The sequence below is a fragment of the Chelonia mydas genome, chromosome 8 (genome assembly GCF_015237465.2).
Source record: "Chelonia mydas isolate rCheMyd1 chromosome 8, rCheMyd1.pri.v2, whole genome shotgun sequence".
Classification (NCBI taxonomy): domain Eukaryota; kingdom Metazoa; phylum Chordata; order Testudines; family Cheloniidae; genus Chelonia; species Chelonia mydas.
The window spans coordinates 101,652,581-101,674,340 of record NC_057854.1 but is presented as its reverse complement, the minus strand read 5'-3'; the positions used below and the strand labels follow the sequence as shown (position 1 = coordinate 101,674,340).

General features: G+C 42.1%; 1 protein-coding gene across 2 annotated transcripts in view; it reads right to left on the bottom strand.

Annotated features, from left to right (window-relative positions):
- The window catches only part of LOC102941819 (phosphatidylinositol 3-kinase regulatory subunit gamma), a 346,924-nt gene that overhangs the window by 22,819 nt on the left and 302,345 nt on the right, over positions 1 to 21,760 (bottom strand). The window contains exon 1 of one of the 2 annotated variants that reach the window (XM_007069976.4): positions 18,274 to 19,224. The exons of the other annotated variant lie outside the window; for it this stretch is intronic. Within the exon in view, the coding sequence (XP_007070038.2) occupies positions 18,274 to 18,379 (106 nt within the window). The 5' untranslated portion in view covers positions 18,380 to 19,224. Of the gene's footprint in view, positions 1 to 18,273; positions 19,225 to 21,760 lie in introns of those variants that run through there. 2 annotated transcript variants of the gene reach the window in all.

The following is a 21,760-nucleotide window of genomic DNA, read 5'->3' as shown; positions in this document are numbered from 1 at the left end:
AGAGTGACTGGACATTGAGAGATGCACTGCTTAGAGCCATTCATCTGTTCACCTCTGAACCACACCTCCCACATTGAAAAAACAACAACAACAAACCCTGTGCTCTAACTGCAGTTTCAAATGCCATTTCATGTTGAGGATCCAACACACAGTAGCTTCACTGTTCTTGGACAAACCAGCAAGTACTCAACTGAGCCAATCTAAACTAACCTGAACCTTGACCCAGACGTTCACACTCTGGAGTTACTGACCAAGCACCTGATTCAGATAGTAGCATTCATTCTGTGGTACTGAATGTTAAAGCTGCAACATACAGGTTCGTTTTGTGGTTCAGCTGGGAATGTCCAGGTGTGCATTAGTCTAGAGGACCAATAAGATCTTGTATCAGGAGGGTGCAATTCTATTGGCCTCACTGAAGTTACTTGCTTCTACTAGATTTAATGTGGCCCCCTGATTTATAACCATGGTCGTTATGGTTGTGCGGCCCTTTCAGATGGTATACAGGTACTACTGAGAATGAGTTAAGTTCATGCCTTAGTCTACCTCCTTGCTTGAAGCAGCCTCTTGGACAGAAGTCCCCAAACTGTGGGACATGCCCCCCTAGGGGGATACTGAGGAACATTTGGGGGGGCGTGGCTGGGGCCCAGGCCAGCACCCACTGGGGAAGGTGGGGAGGGAGAGCCACCCAGCTCTGCTTCTGGCTACCAGCCCCATGCCCAGGCCTCCAACTCCGCTCCTGGCTCTGTCCCAGCTGTGGCCCCAGGCTTGGCCCCCTTACCCCTATCTACACCCCCTCTGCCCCAGGAGCCACAGCCTGCTCCAGGGCAAGGGAGGGGGGTGAGATAAAAAGTTTTGGGACCACTGCTCTATGAGCTAAATTCTGATTTAATGTAATGTAAATCCAGAGTATCACTGAAGTCAGTAGTATATCTGAAACCCTATGGCCCTGGGATTCTACTTTGTTTTCTGACTACTAAAAAGTTTAACTGGCTGTCATTTTATCCACAAAGTCTCTGTTCAGTCATATTTTTGAATTACCCCCCCAAAAAGTATAGTGACAATTTCTTTTTAAACTCACGTTTGGACATTTCTGCCAGGCATACTTTAAATGAACTACTACTAGGGGAAAACAACAAACAAAAAAAAACAACAAAAAGTGTAGACAATGTTTAGAATTCAGTAGTTAACAGCTGCCTTCAATACTAGGTCAGAATAAAAGATTCAAAAACTGCTACTCTAGATCTGTTCCAGAACCTTCCATAGTTTTAACAAACCAATACCAGCTAAGCAAGCACAGGAGGCTCTAGCTCTTTGCACTGCAGTGTTCTTTTTTATAAAAAAAAAAAAAAAAAACCACCACCCTGTAACCATGACAGGTAGGTGATTTCAAGGGATCTCACAAGTCAAATGGGGGGCCTAGCAAGAATATTGTGATGCTGGTGGTAATTTTTCCTCAGTCAGTCTTATATCACAGACAAAATACGATGTTGGGGGTTACCGTTCTGGCAGAGCTGATCTTTTACACATGAAGATCATGTCCATTCTCAGCTTTGGCTTAAGATTCTCCACCACTGCATTCATGCAGCTCCACTGTAGAAAGCTGTAGTGTAGACAAACCAATGCAGGTGGGTGTTTTTTGTTTAAGTCACTGTTAACTGAACTTCCGGTGGGAACGAACCAGACCTGTCCAGACAGAGCAGGAGTCCTTCCTACTCTCCAGGAATGGGACAGAATTTGCCCCAAATTTGTTTCTTCACATCTACGGATTCCACACATCAGTAGGCTTAAGTTGGGAAGTTATATAAACAGAAATAAATACAATTAACACTATCATTTCTGTCTCATTTAAAAGTCCATGAAAGCGTGTTGGTTTTTCTCCATAGCATTTATTAATTCAGATATTACTGATACTGTACTGCTACACCAAAAGGCAAAAAACTGCCATGGAAGGAAGTTTATGAATGACAAAGGGCTTCTTCTTTGGGCTCCTCTAAAAGAGCATTTAGTTTGTGGCAAGCCAGGGTGTGAATTTACCTCGCACTAGCTTGCCATGCACTACTTGCCCATAAACAACCCTGCTGACACGCACTAACAGTTTGCAAGTATGCTTTAATCTAGTCCTGTTTCAAAGCAGGATAGATACTTAGTGTGGGGCAGGCAAGTGTGGAGTAGATTCACCCCCCAGCTTGCCACAAACTAAATCTTCATTTAGACAAGCCCTTTAGAATGTGATCCTCTGCACATGGATAAGGTCCTAATCTTTGCAGGCTGCTAGGTATATGTTGCTTGTTTGCGCACTAGGGAGCTATTTTGCAGGTCGTCTTCTGTTCAGAGCAATGGTTCTCAACGAGGGGTACGTGTACCCCTGGGGGTACACAAGGGTCTTCCAGGGAGTTGAGCACCCATCTAGATCAGCGTTTCCTCAATCTGAAGGCTGTAGCTCCCAGGTGGGGGTTATGAGACAGGTTTAAGGGCATTGCAAATACATGGCCAGCGTTAGGGAGTGGCAAGCACAGCAACTGCCCGGGGCTCCATAAAGTTAAGTTACATGCTTCAGCCCTGCCACCTGAGGCTCGGGCTTTAGACAAGGCCGCCCAAGTAAAAAAAACAGGCTCAAGTATCACACTGAAATACAAGTACAATATTTATATTCCAATTGGTTTTATAATTAGATGATAAAAATGAGAATCAGCAATTTTTCAGTAATAGTGTGCTGTGACACTTTTGTATTTTTATGTCTGATTTTGTACGCAAGTAGTTTAAGTGAGGTGAAACTTGTGGTTCTTAACCTTTCCAAACTACCGTACCCCTGCTTCAGAGCACTGGGAGCTTTAACAAAGAGCTGACATGAGCCCTGCACTCCAGGGAAGCAAGAGCTCTGTATGACTGCACAGGTGTTGCACTAGTCTCCCCGCTATGATTTGGGCTTCCCCTTCTTCCTTTCCCTATGCCAGATAAACATCAGTTCTTAGTCTCACAAGCTTGCCTGCTTGGTGATGTTACTCTACAGTCAGAAATATTTGAGTGAAATACGTAACATAGGAAAAGGGACAGGCAACAGATTTTGGGCATAACCCTGTAAACCCTTACTCATGTGAGTAGCCTTTTTTCAGGAGAGTCATCTCATTGAAGTGAAGCAGGTAGTTCTATTGTATAAAAGTGTTTGCTGGACAGGGCATTTTGTTTCAAGAGAACCTGGGACCAAACCTTGTAACTCAGTCACCCAAAGGATTGGACTGAAGTTAGTGGGACTATTCACATGAGTAGGGGTTGCAGGACCAGGCTCCAACTATCAGTTTACCCAGAATGTGTAATAAGGTTAAAGGCCCAAATACTTTTGATATTTCTTGCTTGACTTTTTTTTTCAGCCTGGCAGTACTGTAATCTACTGGAAGCTACTTGAACGAAGTGCTGGATGTGAAAATATTTTAGGCTCTGCAACATAAAACTATGAACAATGGGATAGAGGCTTTTAATTTATGGGTTTAGCAAGTGCCTTTTACTCCAAACATATTGCAGCAGTGAAGCAGCTACCACCACACTGATGCTTTTACAGAATTTGTACAGTGATAAATTACAGAATTACATAAGTGATCTTAAGATAGTGGTGTGTGGATACTGGTAAAAACTAACAGCAGTATAACTAGAGGAAGTTCTGTGGTACATCTATGTGTGTGAAAAGTAAATAAAAAAATAAGGCTTTAGATGTCAATCCCAATTTGTGAAGGACTTTAACAAAGTCTATTTCATAAAACTATACCTGACAAACAAAATATTGAGTTAAAAGCCTACAATAAAGTGAGGATAAAAAGGAAATGAAAATTGGAGTGTAGGGTGTGCAGAATACAAAACTTCCTTGAAAATGGAGCTGTGTCTTTCCACAGTCTATTCCTGAGGCACAAATCTGATCTTACATTGGTGAGAGAGGAGTAAATCCACTAAGTCAATTGAGTTATGCTGCAGTAAGATCAGAATCAGGGCCACAAACTTTTTTTCTGAGACACGAAAGCAGCCATGTCTCAAATGACAGAGTGCATTGTTTCTATCTCTCTTATTAAAGCATGAAAACGTTTAGCACCAGGGAAACAAAACACACAAATTCTTCAGAACAGCTTTAACTAACACCTCATTTCCAAAATCCAAGGCTGCAACTGAACAAGACATTTCTTCACCTGCATCAGTGAGTTACTGAGATTAGATCCAGACTTCTGTGACTGCCTGGTATGGATCACTGAATAACAGATTGCCTCTCCCACCGTGTCTCAAGAACCAAAATCTTTTATTGGACCAGCTTCTGTTGGTGAGAGATACAAGCTTTCGAGCCACACAAAGCTTTTCTTCAGGCTCTTACTTCTGCATGGGCAAGAGCCATTTTTTAATACTAGCATAGTTTTGCTAAAGCTTGCTCGTTAACAACCCTAACCTCCTCCAGAACCTGCTTTCTAAGATCAACTCTAGTCTAAAACAGAGTCTGTTGGAAAAACTGATTTCTGAATGGAGACGGCACTTCAGCCAATGGCAGCAAAGTACTGGGATCGTATGTTGCATGACATCAGCACACAGAATGTAGCTGTGCAATTTCCAGCAGGTAGTTTTGGCAGAGCTGTTCTACAGAAGCGAAATACAATTTTTTTCCCCCGAGATGCAGGCACAGAGATTAGACGTCAGCAAAGTTATAGTTCTGATGCTTTTTCTTGAATGCATAGGGATTTGTTTAGATGCTACTCAAAATGCAATACAAACAGAAACCTCTAAGTCAAATCTTGTCCACAGCCAGTCTAAAGAACTAAGCATGCTGGCGATATATTACTGAGTTTTAAACATTTCCTAATTCTCCCCCCTCTTTACAAGGAATTTAAATCTTTCAAGTCAATGGGCCATACTCATCCCCGAAGTAACTAGTGATATACATACTTCACTTAAGTTACAGCCAAATATCAATTTAGTCCAATTGCCCTTTTCATGCAAAAATGTTAAAAGGATAGTTTTCTTAAAACCAAAACAAGCAATTATAAATCTAAAGAACCAAAAATGTGGATTTTTTAGCCAGGACTAATTCAGGAGTTATGGTCTGTAATAAAGGCAGCTTCCCCCAAGAAAAAGCAAGTGCGTTGATTTTTGTAATGCTAGATCACCAAGTGGCATCTAGTTCCATCACATACTCAATTTATTCCCTGGCTGCAGTATTTGCATGATAGATAAAAATCTGCAGTTAATTAAACTTTAATTTAAGCTTTTGAGACAGATGCCAATGAGACTAAAAATGTCTGCATTACTGAACCTTTCTTCTAGTATTTTCCTAGGGACCTAGGATTTACAATGGGAAGTGCAGAAAAGTGCTGAACTGCAAGACTGATTTGCAGAACCATGGCTCTCAATCAGTAGGCTGGAGTCAATTGTGGGTCACAGCAATTTTGTGAAGTCACTTGAGGGTTTGTTTTTTAACTATCCCTCTTTTTTTTGGTAACCCTCTAATACAAATGCTGCTCCCTCCCTCCCACCCTCCACACACACCCACACCCAGGACAAGTGGATCACAACAGATCAGTGGGATTCCAAGCTGAGTTCTAGGTTTGAGACAACCGATTAATATTCTGGGGGGGGTCATAATGCAATGTTGTATAAGGTAATGCCATTATTGTGGAAGCACCTAGCTACTCTATAGTTAGGACTATATTTTCAAGTGGGCTCAGAACAGGACAAATTCCTCTCTAAAAGTAGGTGAGGGTGGTGTGAAATTCCACACCAGATTCATTTTATGCCCTCTGAATATTCTATATAGTTTTTGCTTGCTTCCTCCCCCCCATTACTTCTAATACGTCTCAGTGCAATTTTTCTTTGGGAGTCCTACATTTTTCATTGTTGACCAATCTACACAAAACTTGATAGAGAAGTGTATCTTGAGTAGGTCTGCTGCAAAAAGTTGTTTCTTTATTCAAAGTTGTGTTTAGGGTACTTTTTAGCTGTTATTCATGGCATAATTGAAAGCTTATGTGCAGCGTATGCAACAGAGAAACCCTGAAGGAGGAAACCTCGTTCCTCAGGAACTAACTTTTGTTAGAAATTTGTAACCTGCAACAGAAGGGCTCATGTGCACCTGCTGACATAAAGGTTCATGCACAGCTACTGACAGAAAATATTCTGTCAGCCATTGTGATTCTATCCAACACAGATTCTATCCAACCCCTTGCCAAGTCCCCATCCCCAGTTCAGTATTAGGAACTGTATACACAAGACTTCATTGTGAAGCAGGGATGTCAGCCTCCCACCCAAAATACAGCTCCACAAAAGCAAGGTAACGAGTAGGTAAACCATTCAAGAGTAGATACCCTCTACTTCTCCATCCACCTTACCATAGATACCATGGACCATGCACCACAACCTTAACTCTGCCCATCTAGAGATGCCAGTCTTCCATGAAGCCTTTTACCAAATTATTCTCTTCCAACACAGCCAACTACTAGGCCAAGAATTCACAACTACTACTATTGGGAGAAAAAAACATGGTAAAGGTGGGCATGCAGAATGGTGAAAGGCAGACAAGAGTTAAGATGTATGGATGGTGGGCAGAGGAACAGAAAGTATGGAATGTGGCTCAACTTTGTTTTCTTGCTTTTGTGGGTTTGTCAGGTATGGTGTGTGTAACAAGTCAAACTGCTTCACAACAAAGTTTTGTGTTGGATATGTTCAGATTCTTATGCTATGTCCATGACCACAGCATTCAATTTTCAAACTTAACTGTAATATGATTGTCATCATTAAACCACGGTAAAGTTTCCCCCACCCCACTGCAACCCCTTGGGTGAGCAAATCGTGAAAATTGTTTTCATATGTTCATTGGCAAAGTGCTAAAGGTGTTTACTATGCAAAAGAAACAGTCCTCATTCTTCTTTCATTTACACTGGTATAAATCCAACTGAAGTTGGAGGGCCAGATTTTCAGTTACCCCCCCAATTCACTCATGTGCAGCTCCTTGATCTTCAGCTAATCCCTGCAGGAGTTGCAAGCAGTCTCAGGGATATCAGATGACGATATGGCTGGAGTGCTGCAGCCATGCCCCTTTCTACCTCCATTGAAGGCCAGGTGGGAGGGTAGTGCAGAGCAAAGCTGTCCTGGGTTGCACAAAGGCATCATGATGGTCTTCCTATAGAACATCACAGCCACTTCAAACTTCACATTTGAAGCACGAAGATTTAAATATTTCTGAAGTATAGGCCCGTAGCATACCATTTTACTAACAATCTTCATCCGCAATGTAGTGCCAATGTACATAAACTATTCAGATTCCATCCTGTAGAGATCAGGGATACACATACTGTACACAATAGTCAGTTCATTACAACAGACCAAATTTACTGTTGCAGTAATTCCACTAACTCTAGCAAAGCTACACCAAGAATGAACGTGTTTATTTAACATATTACTTTCCTTGGCTATTTCATAATTGCTTGCATCTAGAAGGTTATAAAGCTAAAATAACTAGATGGAAAGAAGTTGCACAATTCAAATAGCAAGCATTCTTATTAGCACTTTAACAATCTGTTTCATATCTGCTACTGAAACTAAGTAAAACAGCAGATATAAACTACATTACTTTATTACCAGACTTGGAAGGATTAGATTATTCGTAAATGTCGATTGCATTGCACATACACAAATTGACAAAAAATATTTTCATCGATAATCAAAATTTACAGATAGGCAAAGAAAGAAAAATGCTGTTTGAAAACTTAGAGCTTAATTTAAGGCTATTTACTTTGTATATGTTTACAATTTGTATTTTAACAGTCGCAAGGCTTTAACTTTTTGAAACTCAACATCAACTGCCATTCAGTAATTACTGTCTGACTCCCTCCGCACTCTAATTTCCCACAACTGTGAACATTTAAATTGATAAAACACAAAAATGTTCTAAAATAAAAATCTATCAAAGTTAAGAATACAAGAACGGCCATACTGGGTCAGACCAATGGTCCATCTAGCCCAGTGTCCTGTCTTTCAACAGTGGCCAATGCCAGGTGCTTCAGAGGAAATTAATAGAACAGGTAGGTAATCAAGTGATCCAGCCGGTCACCTATTCCCTAGCTTCTGGCAAACGGAGGGTAGGGACATTTCAGAACATGGTTTCGCATCCCTGCCTATCTTGGCTAATAGCCATTGATGGATCTTTCTTTTTAAAAAAACCCTGTTAAAGCCTTCACAACATCTGCTGACAAAGAGTTCCACAGGCTGTCTGCATTGTGTGAAGAAATACTTTTGTTTGTTTTAAAACTGCTGCCTATTAATTTCATTTGCTAATCCCTAGTTCTTGTGTTATGAGAAGGAGTAAATAACACTTCCTTATTTGCTTTCTCCACACCAGTCAGGATTTTATAGGCCTGTATCATATCTCACCTTACTTGTCTCTTTTCCAAGATGAAGAGTCCTAGTCTTATTAATCTCTCCGCATATGGAAGCTGTTCCATACCCCTACTCCTATTTGTTGCCCTTTTCTGTACCTTTTCCAATTCCAATATCATTTTGAGATGGGGCGACCACATCTGCATGCAATATTCAAGATGTGAGCATACCATGGATTTATATAGATGCAATACATTTTTTTAAAAAAAAAATCTAATTCTGCCAAGCCAATTTATGACAATGTATTCTTCTATAGATTTGCAGAACATCCAAGGAAAGTTAATTTTCTACAAGGTACACTTAATTAGCTGGAACTGTTAGTGCAGCAATTATTAACTTACTCTGCACTAACCAACTTCAGATCAGGAGGATTGTTCCAGGATGGCGGATACACAATGCAGAAAAGTTTACACGTTAGTCACCAAAAAGGATAAGCATTCCAAAATAGAAACTCCTGATCTACCTTGAGAAACAGTCAGATACCACAGCACTTCTTACAATCCTCTTAAGTCACAAAACCTCAGATAACTGCAAGTCCTTGGGTCCCATGTATATATTACTATCATGGCCTTCTTGACCCAACTGACATATTTGGACCACAGCTAGCGAGTATCGATTTCTGGTGTATGTGTGTGCGCGCGTGTGCGTATTAAGTGCAATTTTAGGAATTAAAATTTCCCTGTGAGAAGGAAAGACGCGAGTCGTAGGTCAAGGTAACTATTTTGTTTGTTCTCCTAGCTGTAGACAGCCACCAAGAAAGTCACTTTCAATGGACAAGGAGGATGGTGGGGAAAGAAGACTACTTTCCCTAGAGGTTCAAAAGTGTAGCAACTGCACACGCCAGGCATGAACTCCGAGGAGGGACTACTGACCCTGGAAATCACCCACAGGAACATAGTCACAGGTGAGAACTGACTGGTTGACTCTGAATCCTACCTCTTGAAATCTGGAGAGTATCTGAAGCAAAGCTTTTTGCAGCTTTCCTGCAAGAAATAGAGGCTTTTCAATCTGCCATTAGACAGTCAAACAACCCTATTTTCATACCATTAGATAAATATCCCTCAAATGCAGTAAATGCTCTTGGTATCTTCTGAATTTACATAGAATAAAATACAGATCAAGAGACACTTTAACACTATCCAAAACTTCTGATACTCGTCTGTTTAGATCAAGATGAAAAGCTAGCCCTGAGTGAACAAGTCTGGAATTTAAGGGAAGCATGAAGTCTCAGAACCACACAGGGCAAGAATGGGGTTTCATGCGAAGGGGATACGGTTTCTATTTTTAGAGTGCTTGCCTTTGATAGTGACGGCAATACAAACGGATACTGTATTTTCCCTTGGGACCAAAAGGAAAAAGTTCAGCTGACCCCATCTGGTGACTCAAGTTGAACATCTATCGTCTTGGGAGTCCATTCTCCTGGTACTACTGTGACTCTTCCTAGGCATGTTCGCCACACTCTAATGTGTGTTGCTCTGCAACAGATTTCATTATATCTCCTCCCAGAACAGCAGCAAATGGCTTATTCCATATGGGGTTCCATTCTCTTCTCATTCCCCCATTGCTGGTCTATTGCTAAGGCTACATCACAAACTACTGAACAGAGCAGAAGGCGGCCTGAAGAGCTCACCTCACTGATCTGAGCTCCACTTTGTTGAAGCTGGGGATGGAGAAGTGATCCTAGAGAAGGTGAGATGCCAGAAAAAGAGTCTGAAGAGCACTAACTGGCCACAGCTGCTGGTCAGAAGAAATGCAACCTAGATTGCTAGATACAGAAGAAATTTAGCACGGGCACTAATTGTGCTCTGCTTTCTTTGAACTAGACACATTTTGTATGGGCTGAATACTGTGTATGAGAACTCAAAATGCCAACCGAAGTTATTTCTTCTTCTACTGTACTTTTGGTAGATGTGAACACATTCCAATGTATTATTCTAAAGATTAGGCCCCCATCCCCAAACCACACACACTTCCATTGCTTTTAGGGCACATAGTGAAGTATATCAAGTTTAAGACTTTAAAATAGATGACCCCCCTATTCCCTCCCCCAAGCCAGCCCAAGAACGAGCCATTAAAAATGCAACATAGCATAAGATGGTCCTTGGTTACATAGCAATGGTGCAAATCTTAATTTGACATCTAGATATTTTGATGATGAGCCCATTAGATAGAATATTAGAGCAGCCAAAAGATTCAGTGCCCGCTATGGAAATATTATATAAATGACTTTTCAGATAGACTATAAAATCTGCTCTTCAAAGAAAGATATAAGTAGTATATTTATAAAACTGATGAGCCGGGACTTCTCAAATGGATATATACCTTTTGGTGAAATTCTGGCCTCCTTTAACAATCTGCGTCAACATAGCACACACATCCAGCTTGTGTCTTCTACACTTTTGATATCAGGAAAAAATCTAAACCTCACACTGTAATGCATACAGAGAAACACCAATGAAGTTTCAGAGGAGCAGCTGTGTTAGTCTGTAACTGCAAAAAGAAAAGGAGTACTTGTGGCACCTTAGAGACAAGTACTTTTTTTCTTTTTGCGGATACAGACTAACACGGCTGCTACTCTGAAACCTGTCATTATGCAAGGCACTGAATTTAGCGAAAGCTTATGCTCAAATAAATTTGTTAGTCTCTAAGTTGCCACAAGTACACCTTTTCTTTTTACCAAATTAAATTATTATTCATGGCACTGTCCAACAATGCTAAAGGAAGAAACAAAGAGAGAAATGACTCATTGAAACAATCAACATGAGATGATGTAAGGCACCCTGCTGCTTTAGTAATGGGTGCCAATATATATTTCTAAAACGAATGCCTACCTATTCCAACTAATATACATTAACAGCAAGAATACCGCATTCACCAGCTGCAACCTGACCAGCGTTAAACAACTATTTCACAGAATCTGTTGGTTGGCTTAACAATAAAATAAAAAAAGTAATGAAAGTGTTGCACATAGACGCATGCATCACTATAGGCTGATGATCGAGGTCCTTATGTAGACAAGACTTCTGTTGTCTTCAATGAGAGTTTGCCTTAGGATGTTTGCTCACTAGGAGAAAGAAAATGTGACTTAAGCACAGAAATTCTGGTCAGCCAAGGTATCAGCTACATCATCACACCAGATTTCCTCCTCCTTGCAATTCTTCTTCACTGAAGTGTTTTAATTCTGCAGCTTTTTAATGCTTTTATTTTTGTCCGAAAGATTTTATGGTGAGGAATGTATTAATTTCAGTACCCTTTTAATTTCTAATATTTTACAGAAAGGGGTATCACATTTCAGTTTTAAGGGTTCATTGATATTTAAAAATTGAAACGCACCTCAGATACATAGAAGTTAGTTAAGGAAAAAGAAAAGGAGTACATGCATCAGATGAAAGAAAGCTAATGCTCAAATAAATTGGTTAGTCTCTAAGGTGCCACTAGTACTCCTTTCCTTTTTGTGAATACAGACTAACACGGCTGCTATTCTGAAACCTGTCATTAGTTAAGGAAAAGAATCAGAATTGCACATCTTGCCGCAAAATTGTTTCATCATGCAGATTCATTATGTGCATTGTCAGAAGTTCAATACTTCATCTAGCATTAATAAATCTTAAAAAAAAAAAATAAAGCAGGTATCCAAGACCATCCACAGAGAAATGCTCATGAAACTGTGAAATTCTTTAAACACCAAATAGCAGCTGGTCAGCAGGAGCTTATACAAGACCTAGTAGGTATGGAAGCACAACATAATTTATCTTACATAGCCTATATTTTAACTTTATAGCTTAAAAACAGGCAGACCACAGGCCAAATCCAGACCACCAGATGCTTCTGAACAGACCGCAATTTTTTTTTTTTTTTTTTGAACTCATCATCATTGCTATGTGAAAAATGTTTCTCTGGAGTCTGGACCTTGACCATACCTTGGCCAAGAAATTTGGCCCTCTGGAAAAAAAAAAAACTGGCTACCCTGGCTTAAAATGTCACAGCTTAAAAAACCCCACTCATCCAAGAAATCAGGAGTGGACCATTATACAGAGTCCATTTCTGAAGACTTTAAGCTTATTTTGAAAAAGTTACTGTGTTTCATGGTTGCAAAGATAACCTACCAAATGCAAACCAATGTAGTGTTTTCTTCATGAGCCTGCAGCCAGTGCCTGTTGCTGCTCAGCATCCACAAGCTGCAGGCACAAAGTGAAATGAACAAAACTAACCAATTGCACTACTTCCTACTCCGGACCCTGTGGGCAACAGTGAAACTGACAAGAATCTGAGTCTGCAGCTAGTGCTTGGGATAACTATGTTCAGCAGCAAAAGAAACTCCAAGAGAAGGCTCCTTTGAAGCAGCAAAGGTAGAAGGTAGTTCGGTACCTACTAATCAGAGGTGATAAACAAGATGAAGCCTCCCAGAGAGGTTCAAGGGATCGCATTCAAGAATAAATAAAACAAATCCCACACCCAGGAAATAAGACAGGTTGGGGGTGGGGGGGGGAGGCTAGGCCTCTCATTAGGGCATTTCTCCACATTTTATACCAATCCCTGGCTTGTAGGAGTCTCACATTTTTTCAAGCCCTGTACTCCAGAGAAAAGCGTAATCTAATTTTGTAGCAATAAGGATACTTCTCCTAGCCTGCAGAATAAGTCTGAATTAATGCACTTCATTGACAGATGAAGAACAACATTCCCTAACATTTAGGGCCACCGAAAATGAGAACTAAGAAGAGGTGGAATGCAAAAGTCAGCCATGCAATGATAACAAAACCAAAAAAACCCCACAACTCATTACAGCAGTCATTAAGTCTAAACTGGCGGAAGTAGTCTAGGAATAATGAATCCTCCCAGGCACCTCACCCGCCTCCTCCCCCCGCCCACCGAGTTTAAAGATAAATAGCTTGAATCCAAGTCTCTTATTTCATAAAAAGTTGTTAAATATATGTCATCTATTGAAGCCTATTCACTCTGTGTGCCACACCAAAGTAGCGACTTGTGCAAGCTCTACTTTCTCTACAGAAAGTTTGTTTGAAGTTTCTTTTCTCTGCAATTTTAAACATACACAAATAATTTTGATCCAAAAATCTGTACTTCAGGAGATTTATTCTACACATATAGAAGTGAAATGAAGTCAGTGGTTTTAATTCACTTTTGCAAGGGTGTAAGAGCAGAATTGGTCCAGTAATAATGTCTGTAATCAACTTAGATATAAGAAAATGAAGAATAGCAGAATACTGAGAATTTATTATTAACCTGTATCTGTCCTATCCCTGGTAACCACAAAACAAATTCTATCTAGGTTCTTCTGCCTTGTTATTCACCAGCATCTGACTGCCAATGAACACCAACCAAGTTTGAGGAGCCACCTTCAATGGTCATTCTAAATTTTAACTACTACATGTAGAGTCTGACACCGTACTAATTCAAATAAGAGGGAATTTTGCCCTTGACCACAAAAGGAGCAGGAACAGGTCTACAGTTTTCAGTGTACATATGTTAAGCGGTTAGAAAGTGTTTATTTTTTAAAATTAATTGTAACCACCACTTAAAAGGGCACGACCATCCTAAAACTAGTCAAAACTGAAATATATGTTCCCTTCTGAATTATCTGTCCTCTTCATCATGTGATCACACTGCTAACTATTGTACAGTTTGTTGAGCCTTTTTAAACCACTGATTTTTTAAATGTAGTTAAGTCTGTGTAGACCAAGTCTATGTCACTTAGGGGTGTGGATTTTCCAAACCTGAGCAATGCAGTTATACCAATCAAACTCCTGGTGCAGACAGCGCTATGTTGACAGCAGAGCTTCTCCCATCGACACAGCTACCGCCTCTCGGACTTCTCCTGTTGGTGTAGGTAGTGTCTTCACTAAGCAGCACAGCTGCTTTGGTGCAGCTGCACCATTGCAATGATTATGTGTAGACAAGCTTGTAGTGTTATAGACTTTACAAACAGACATGCAAAAAGAAAATGGGGTGGTGGTGGTGGTGGGGAAGTCAGTCAAATTTGGGCCTACCAGCCTTTAAGCATCCCTTTAATACTGCGTTAGGAGAATTAGTTACTATTAGAAGCTAGATCAGCAAATAGATCCCATTGCCCATCAGCAAAACTTCTTTAAACTTGTGGTTTTGTTTCTAAGGCACACAAAAGAAAGCTGACTAATCTCTAATTTGTAAATAAACCAAGGATCTCTGCCAACATCTATATTTCATAGCCAAATATTATATTTCTATTGATTTTCATTGCACTGTGACAGAATAAATTCTCCTCTCAGAACTTTACAGATCAGATAAATTGGTGGTAAAATAAATGAGAACACATGCTGGATAAAACCCAAAAGGGATGGGTGGGTGAGGAAGTAGTTCTAAGTCCTACAAACCAGAAGCAAACGGGCACCTAAGCAGGTAATCAAGATTTAATGTTCTACAGTTCCAAGTTGAACTCAGATGACCTCTGAAATCAATCCAAGATCCCGTTAAAAAAACCTCCTTACAATACAGCCAGAAGTTCATCTGTTGCAAACGTGAACAACTATGTGGTTAAATACAGCTATGTTAAATGCAGTAACATATTTGTGAGAGATGCTGTCTTTTCAGGTACGAAGTCTCAGAACTGTGGTCAAGTTAATGGTTATATGAATTTAAGTGACAGATTAATTCAAACATCGTTAACTAGAGTTATTCTAATATTAGAATATGGTGATGCAAACATCTGTCTATGTTAATCCTGATTAGAAAAACTAGTAGTGCATGAACAACAGATTGTTTGTTTTCATTATTACATGCAATTGATGGTTAGTTTTGTCTTCACAACCACTGAAGATGTTCTGGTCTTCCACCTGCTAATACAATTCACAGAGCCACAAACCACATACAAATACTACAGCCATATTATGCCAATAATCCATTTTATTAAATATTATCATGCCAAGAAAAAGCAAGGAGAGGGAAAAGGTGTTTTAAGAAAGCAGAAGTCACTTTCCTGCTACAACTTTAAATACAATGCTAGCTGCATATAATTTTATAACATGTTTTAAAGAGGATGTATTAGAACCATGGACTTTACCATAATCTATGTAAGAACAGACCATCCCATTCCAGTGTTTAGGTAATAAGAGGACAAAAATTTAAACAAGTTGGCATATGCTTATAATCCTGATGCTGCTTCCATTGGGGAATAAAAAAAAAAACAAAAAACAAACCAATCACAACCTCCCCCCCCCGCCCCCAAATAAAGTTCCATGGTTTTCAACAGGAGCAGGATCAGCTTTTCCCTTCGTCACTTTTATTTGAGCCTTGATACTGTAGCATATTTAGAATATAGAAAACCATGTCTCTGCCTTGAGGAATTTAGCTCTACCTAAAGTGCCATATTCATCTATATACAGGCAACTGCATACATACAAACCTAATGAGGCCCCTGCAATAACGATGTAACATTGCATGGGTTTGAGGTTAAAGGTGACACCTCACATTAGATTCTCCTTGCTTTTATTTGTATCTGAACTATAGACACTGGACTGTAATGAAGAGCAGACATCCTAGACTGAAGCCATTGGGGGTCTAGAGTCAATAAACGTCAATATTCTAGTCTAGGGTGTGAAGGACAACGTTGTTTCCAGAACTGTGAGAGGACAGCCAATAGACTTACCTCCTTTAGAGGCTTTATGATTTCCCATGCATCCTGTTCGTCTGTAGGCTATTCAGACAACAGAGTCAACTACTCACAGATATGGGTTGCTGGGCAGACACAAATTTTGCACTAAAAATCATCATCAACTTTTTATTGGCAAAGGTTTAAATTCAGTTCTAGTGTAAATGAGGGCAATTCCAGTCACTTTGGCCCAAAATGTCTCAATTACATAATTTAGCAAGGGGATTTAAACAACCACTACTTGAACATGAAAAATTCCAGCCCCTTAAGTGAATTTTTTCATACTGTGGATAAAGAAAACCCCTGGAATGAACATCATCATCTTCCCCCTCCCTGCACTCTTGCAGTTAGAAATTTTATACATACCCACATAAGCCAGCCTACACATTCTTAGTTGAACAGTAAGAGTTGGTCCTCTAAGACGTTGAGTGTAACCTTCTAAGAGGTTCTCAGCACCTTATAGTATTGAGTCCTTAATACTTAAATTTCATCCCAGAGTTAAAAATGTACATAAAGAGTTAGAAACCCTGAAAATAAGGCTTCATAAAAGAAATACTGACAACCTTAACTACAGAAGCACTGCTTTAAAAGTCTATTCAGCACAGGTTTCATAGCTCAGGTTTCAAAGCTCGGTTGCACAGCAATATTTATGAAGTGGCTATTAAAAAGCTATTTTCTGACCAATTCAGCAAGGTAGGCCTACATACTTCAGACATTAACATTTTCCTTTCATATGCTAGCAGCCTCTACACATCGAGCTGTTCCAAGGGCCATCTGAAAACATAATACCAACACTAAAAGATTTGGGGTCATCCAAGTTGCTTTTTATTATAGATGGGCACATATTAGCTGTTAACATGAGAAATTAGAATATATTTACTGAAATTATGATTGCCTATCTAGTAATGAAGGGAACAACCAAAAGGCAAACTGAAGCAGATTTCACTGAACTTCATTAAACTTTCAAGAGTGACATTTAGGAATACGTCAACTATGCAAGAATTCAAATGAGTGGTGGTCAGCACGCGCTCCAAAAATCTATCAAATCTATTTTGGATAAAATGTCAAAATTACATGAGAAGGTGGTTAAGGCCAAAAATATTAAGAAAAGCTTTAAATCATCTAATAGCCACATATCTAAAGAAACAGAACAGTCTACTCTACTGTACCAGATTATAAAGTCACATGCAAGTATATACTTTGAGTACAGAGTCTTCCAAAATTCTCTTTTAAACCTCTCCAACAATATGCGAGTGCACATATGCTTTTATATAATAAAGGAAGTCTCCACTGCCCTTTTATTCTGCATACCACAGACCTTGAAATTTACATCCTGAGCTAAACAAAAATGAGGCATGAAGTCCCCCTCCTTATTAAGGCTGCTCTTATACAGTTATACAAAGCATTAAGGTTACAGAATTCTGACAGTTTAATAATCAAACTATGAATTCTAGTAAGTTTAATGAAAAATGTAACCAACTTTTCTCCTCTGATTTATCAGCCCTCTCCCCCACTTCCCACTCACTCCTCCCTGGCAGACACAAAAGAAAAGCCCTCTACCCCAGGCAAACTTGGAACAATACATTTTCGAGACACCATTTCTAGAAAAAGTTACATTTAAACCTTCCATACAATAACCTTATTAAACACGACTAAAGTAGCCAGGAGTTTTCTCCCAGAGAATGCATTTTAAAAAAAAAAAAAATCCAGTGCAGGTCTAGGATTAGAGAGAATAAAATCTGCCAGATCCTAGAAACTATTAAACTGAAATTTAATTAACAATATTTAAAACGAAAGAAACCGAGAGTGTTAAAGGATTACAGGCTCCACAAAAGACATGCAGGTAAAGATACTAAAAGAGAGCACTGAATGGGAACTGATCAGCAAATTCATAATCTTCAACAATGAGCCAAAGGAAACAGAGTAGAAAAGGGGGGCACTGTCTCTCTCCCCCCACTGCCCCCCCCCCCGGTTTTCTACTACCCTCTAAAGGGCATTTAGCTCTTGAAGCTTGCCGAGAATAAGCCATTAAACCCCCCCGCCGCTCCACAGACAATGGGTCAGAGTCGTTGCAAAGTTTCCACGTATGTCCGAGCCAGCTGGGCGGCAGTGCTCGCCCCGCAGCGCACCCCGGATTTCACAGCCAGGAGGAGCAGCAGCCGCCCAGGGGCCGGGGGAAAGACGGTCCCGGCCCTGAACGCAAGTGGCACAGGGCAGCCGGCTCCCCCTACCTGGAGGGTCCATCTCAATGTAGAAGATCAGCTCGGTGGAATAGGGCATCATCACCTCCCGCCAGTCCGGGTCATCGCCGTCCATGTCCCACACCGTGTTGTACATCGCGCCAGGCGGCTCCCGGGGGCGGCGGACGAACAGCGAGCGGCTGGCGGGGGGGGTTAATGAAGAGTCCTGCAATAACTCCCCCCCTAGAATATTTATTTTAATTACAAAAATAAAAAAAGAGGGGGGGGCGGGGCAGGAGCCAGTCTCTGCCTCGCTAGACTATCGCGGCAGCGAGGCGGCCGGGACCCCTCGCCGCAGGAGTCCCCTCCCGGAGGCGGCCGCTTGCCCGGATAAGGCGCCGCGACTGGGGGGCGGGCAGGGGGGGGGTTTGTTACGGACCCACCGAGGGTCCCCGCCCCCACGGCTGGCTGAGGCGGGCAGCGGAGGGCTCCGCACGCCGCTGCCCCCCCAGCCCGGGCTCGGCCAGCGCTACCGCCCGGCAGGGAGCAGCCCCGCGCTCGGCTCAGGGCAGGGCGGGCAGCCCCCGGCGCCGCGCTCCGTGGCCGGCTCGCAGCCCCGCGCGCAGGGCGGAGCAGGCGGTTCCCAGTCCCTCGCGCAGTGCCCGGCTCCCAGCCCCGCTAGGTTTCATTTTAAGAGGCTCGGAGGGGCCCATCCCAACCGTCGCCAACCGCCTCTTGCTGAGGACTAAACCACTCCCACCGCGAGGAGGGGGCTCGGGGGAGGGTACCACCCCCCTTAACCCTTGGCGCGCTCCCGCTTGCTCAGGCAAGAGAACGGGGGAGGTGGTAGCGTCCACCGAGCAGGGCGAGGGGGAGTGTGTGTGACGCTGGAGCGGGCGTAGGGACCCTGCAGCGGGACGGACGCGTGGGAGATGCCCGCGGGAGACCGAGGCAGCGGGTGACGTCTTCCAAGAGCCAGGAGCAGAGTCTGAATCTCTTGCTAGCACCCCCCCCCCCACTATAGAGAGAGGTGGTACGCTCCGGAGCTGGCCGGCCCGGCGGGGGAGGCTGCCGTGGAGCTCGCGAGCCGAGGGGGAGGGGCAGATTAGTTTAACCCAGTTGCCAGAGCGGCAGTCTTTGTCTGAGAGAGCAGCGAGCTCCGGGATTGGTGGAGGGCGCCCGGCCAACCAACTAGCCAATCAGCTGGCTCTGAAGCCGGCCGGCTAGCTGGGGATTGGTTGCAGGCCCCAGTTACTAAGCGGGTAAGAAAGGGGGGGTGGGGTGGCAGATAAAGAGGGACGGAAAGGCTCGCGCTGCCCCTCCCTTTTCTCCCAGGAGTGGGGGAAGCTCCACCCACTGGGGGAAGGGACGGGGCTGCCAATGCTGTGCACCCCCTCACTGCCGTGGGGGAGGGGCGCTGCTCCCCGCTGCACCGTGGGGAGGGGGCTCACAGTGCCCCACTATTGACCCAATGCCTGAGGGGGGGGGGTCTCCGACCTGCCCACCACAGGCTGATTCAGAGATGGGTCATGGGGCCCCTGGCTGTCCGACTGACTTGGGGGGGTTGGAAGGATCCTGCAGTGAATGACTGCGGGGTGGGTGTCGTGGGGCGGCAGTTCCCGCCTCTGAGGGTGCCCCACTGCTGAGCGAAGGGAGCGGGGTGGCTGCCTGGACGCCCTTCTCCCCCCTGACTGACAAACGGGGACCCCCTCCATTGCCTCTGGCTGGGGCAGGGTGGCAGTGAGTGCCCCCCAGTCACTGATGAGAGGGGAAGGCCATTGTGGTGATGGGGCGCTGCCCTGACTCTCTGCTGCCTATAAGGCAATTCTCTGGGTACCTTTACCTCACAGCTCTGGTTACTTCCTCAAAAGCTAGAAAATAAACCATCTGAACCAGTCTGAGCCATCAGCCCCCCTTCCCTTCTCGTGCTCCCCAGAATTCAACAGCTTTGCCTGTGGAGCTGAAACCCTTCCCCCCTACACACACACGCCACCCCAGGAACAAAAAGTACATGTATTCAGAGCGAAAGATTCTTCCTTCTTGCCTTTTCAATCTCTTTAGCCTCAGAGACATTCTGAAATATTCAAAAGCTCCCATAATATAAGGCCTTAGTGAGTTGTGCGTGTACCCAATTCCCCCTGAAGTCTAGGGGGACTCAGAAAGCTCAGCTCCTCAAAATAGGTGCTCTGCCCTTTACATGATCAGTCCCTCATGTAGATATCATTAGGCAGAATATACTTAAACTCAGAGAGAGAAGAAAAGTTTGTGGTTAGATTTCAGTGTTGTAAGAATTTTACTTCAAAGATTCAAGTGTAAATGGAAAACGTGTTTGATTCATATACTGTCCTTTTAAAATTATATGGATTTATAATTTTCTCTCAAGTGTGAACAGGACCAAGCCCTTAAAGTCACTGAGAGGTTTGCCTTTGACTTCAATGGGTGCAGGATTGGGCTCTTTTTACATGCTTTGTTCCACTATGAGCTTGAAGGGATATTCCTAAATGAAAGATACTGCTGTATTAACCTATGTAGAATGTTACACATTTTATGTTATAGGATTGTGAACTCAAATATGAATATGGTTATTCAACTGACTGACCATGAAAACATTGTTCTCTTTAAAATGAATAACAACACTATTGAGGTGTAAAAATTCAAAGTGATTATTCAATTTATATTTTGGTAGTGTTATAAAATGAAAGACAAAGGATCTACCTGCTGATGTCTGGCTTCATCCCTGTAGTGTCTGAGAATAAGATATTGCCTGTTGTAATATTACAATAATACTTTATACTTTTACAACACTCCATCCAAGGGTTTCAAAGCACTACACAAACATTAATGATTTGGTGCCTGATCCTCTTAAGATGTTGAGCACCCCAACCTATTCACTTGTGAGGTGGGAAAAACCAAAAAACTCCAGAATAGCACAAACACTGAAAGGCAGCTTTTAACTTTGAAAGAACTTTTGAATTACAAAGACCAAACATTTATACTTTATGAAAGAAAATTTGTGATATATTCAGATACTGATGGACTAACACTGAGAGATAGAGAAAATATTCAGATATTGATGGACTGACTACACACTAGGACAGTGGCTCTCAACCTTTCCAGACTACTCTACCCCTTTCAGGAGTCTGATTTGTCTTGCTTACCCCCAGTTGCACCTCACTTTAAAACTACTTGCTTACAAAATCAGACAAAATTACAAAAGTGTCACAGCACACTATTAGTGAAAAATTGCTTGCTTTCTCATTTTTACCATATAATTATAAAATAAATCAATTGAAATATAAATATTATACTTACATTTCAGTGCATTGTATAACAGTATAAACAGGTCATTGTATGAAATTTTAGTTTGTTCTGACTTTGCTAGTGCTTTTTATGTAGCCTGTTGCAAAACTAGGCAATATCTAGATGAGTTGATGTACCCCCTGGAAGACCTCTGTGTACCCCCAGGGGTGTGTACCCCTGGTTGAGAATCACTGCACTAGGAGATACAGAAACTTGGCCTGTTCAGCTCAGTGAAACA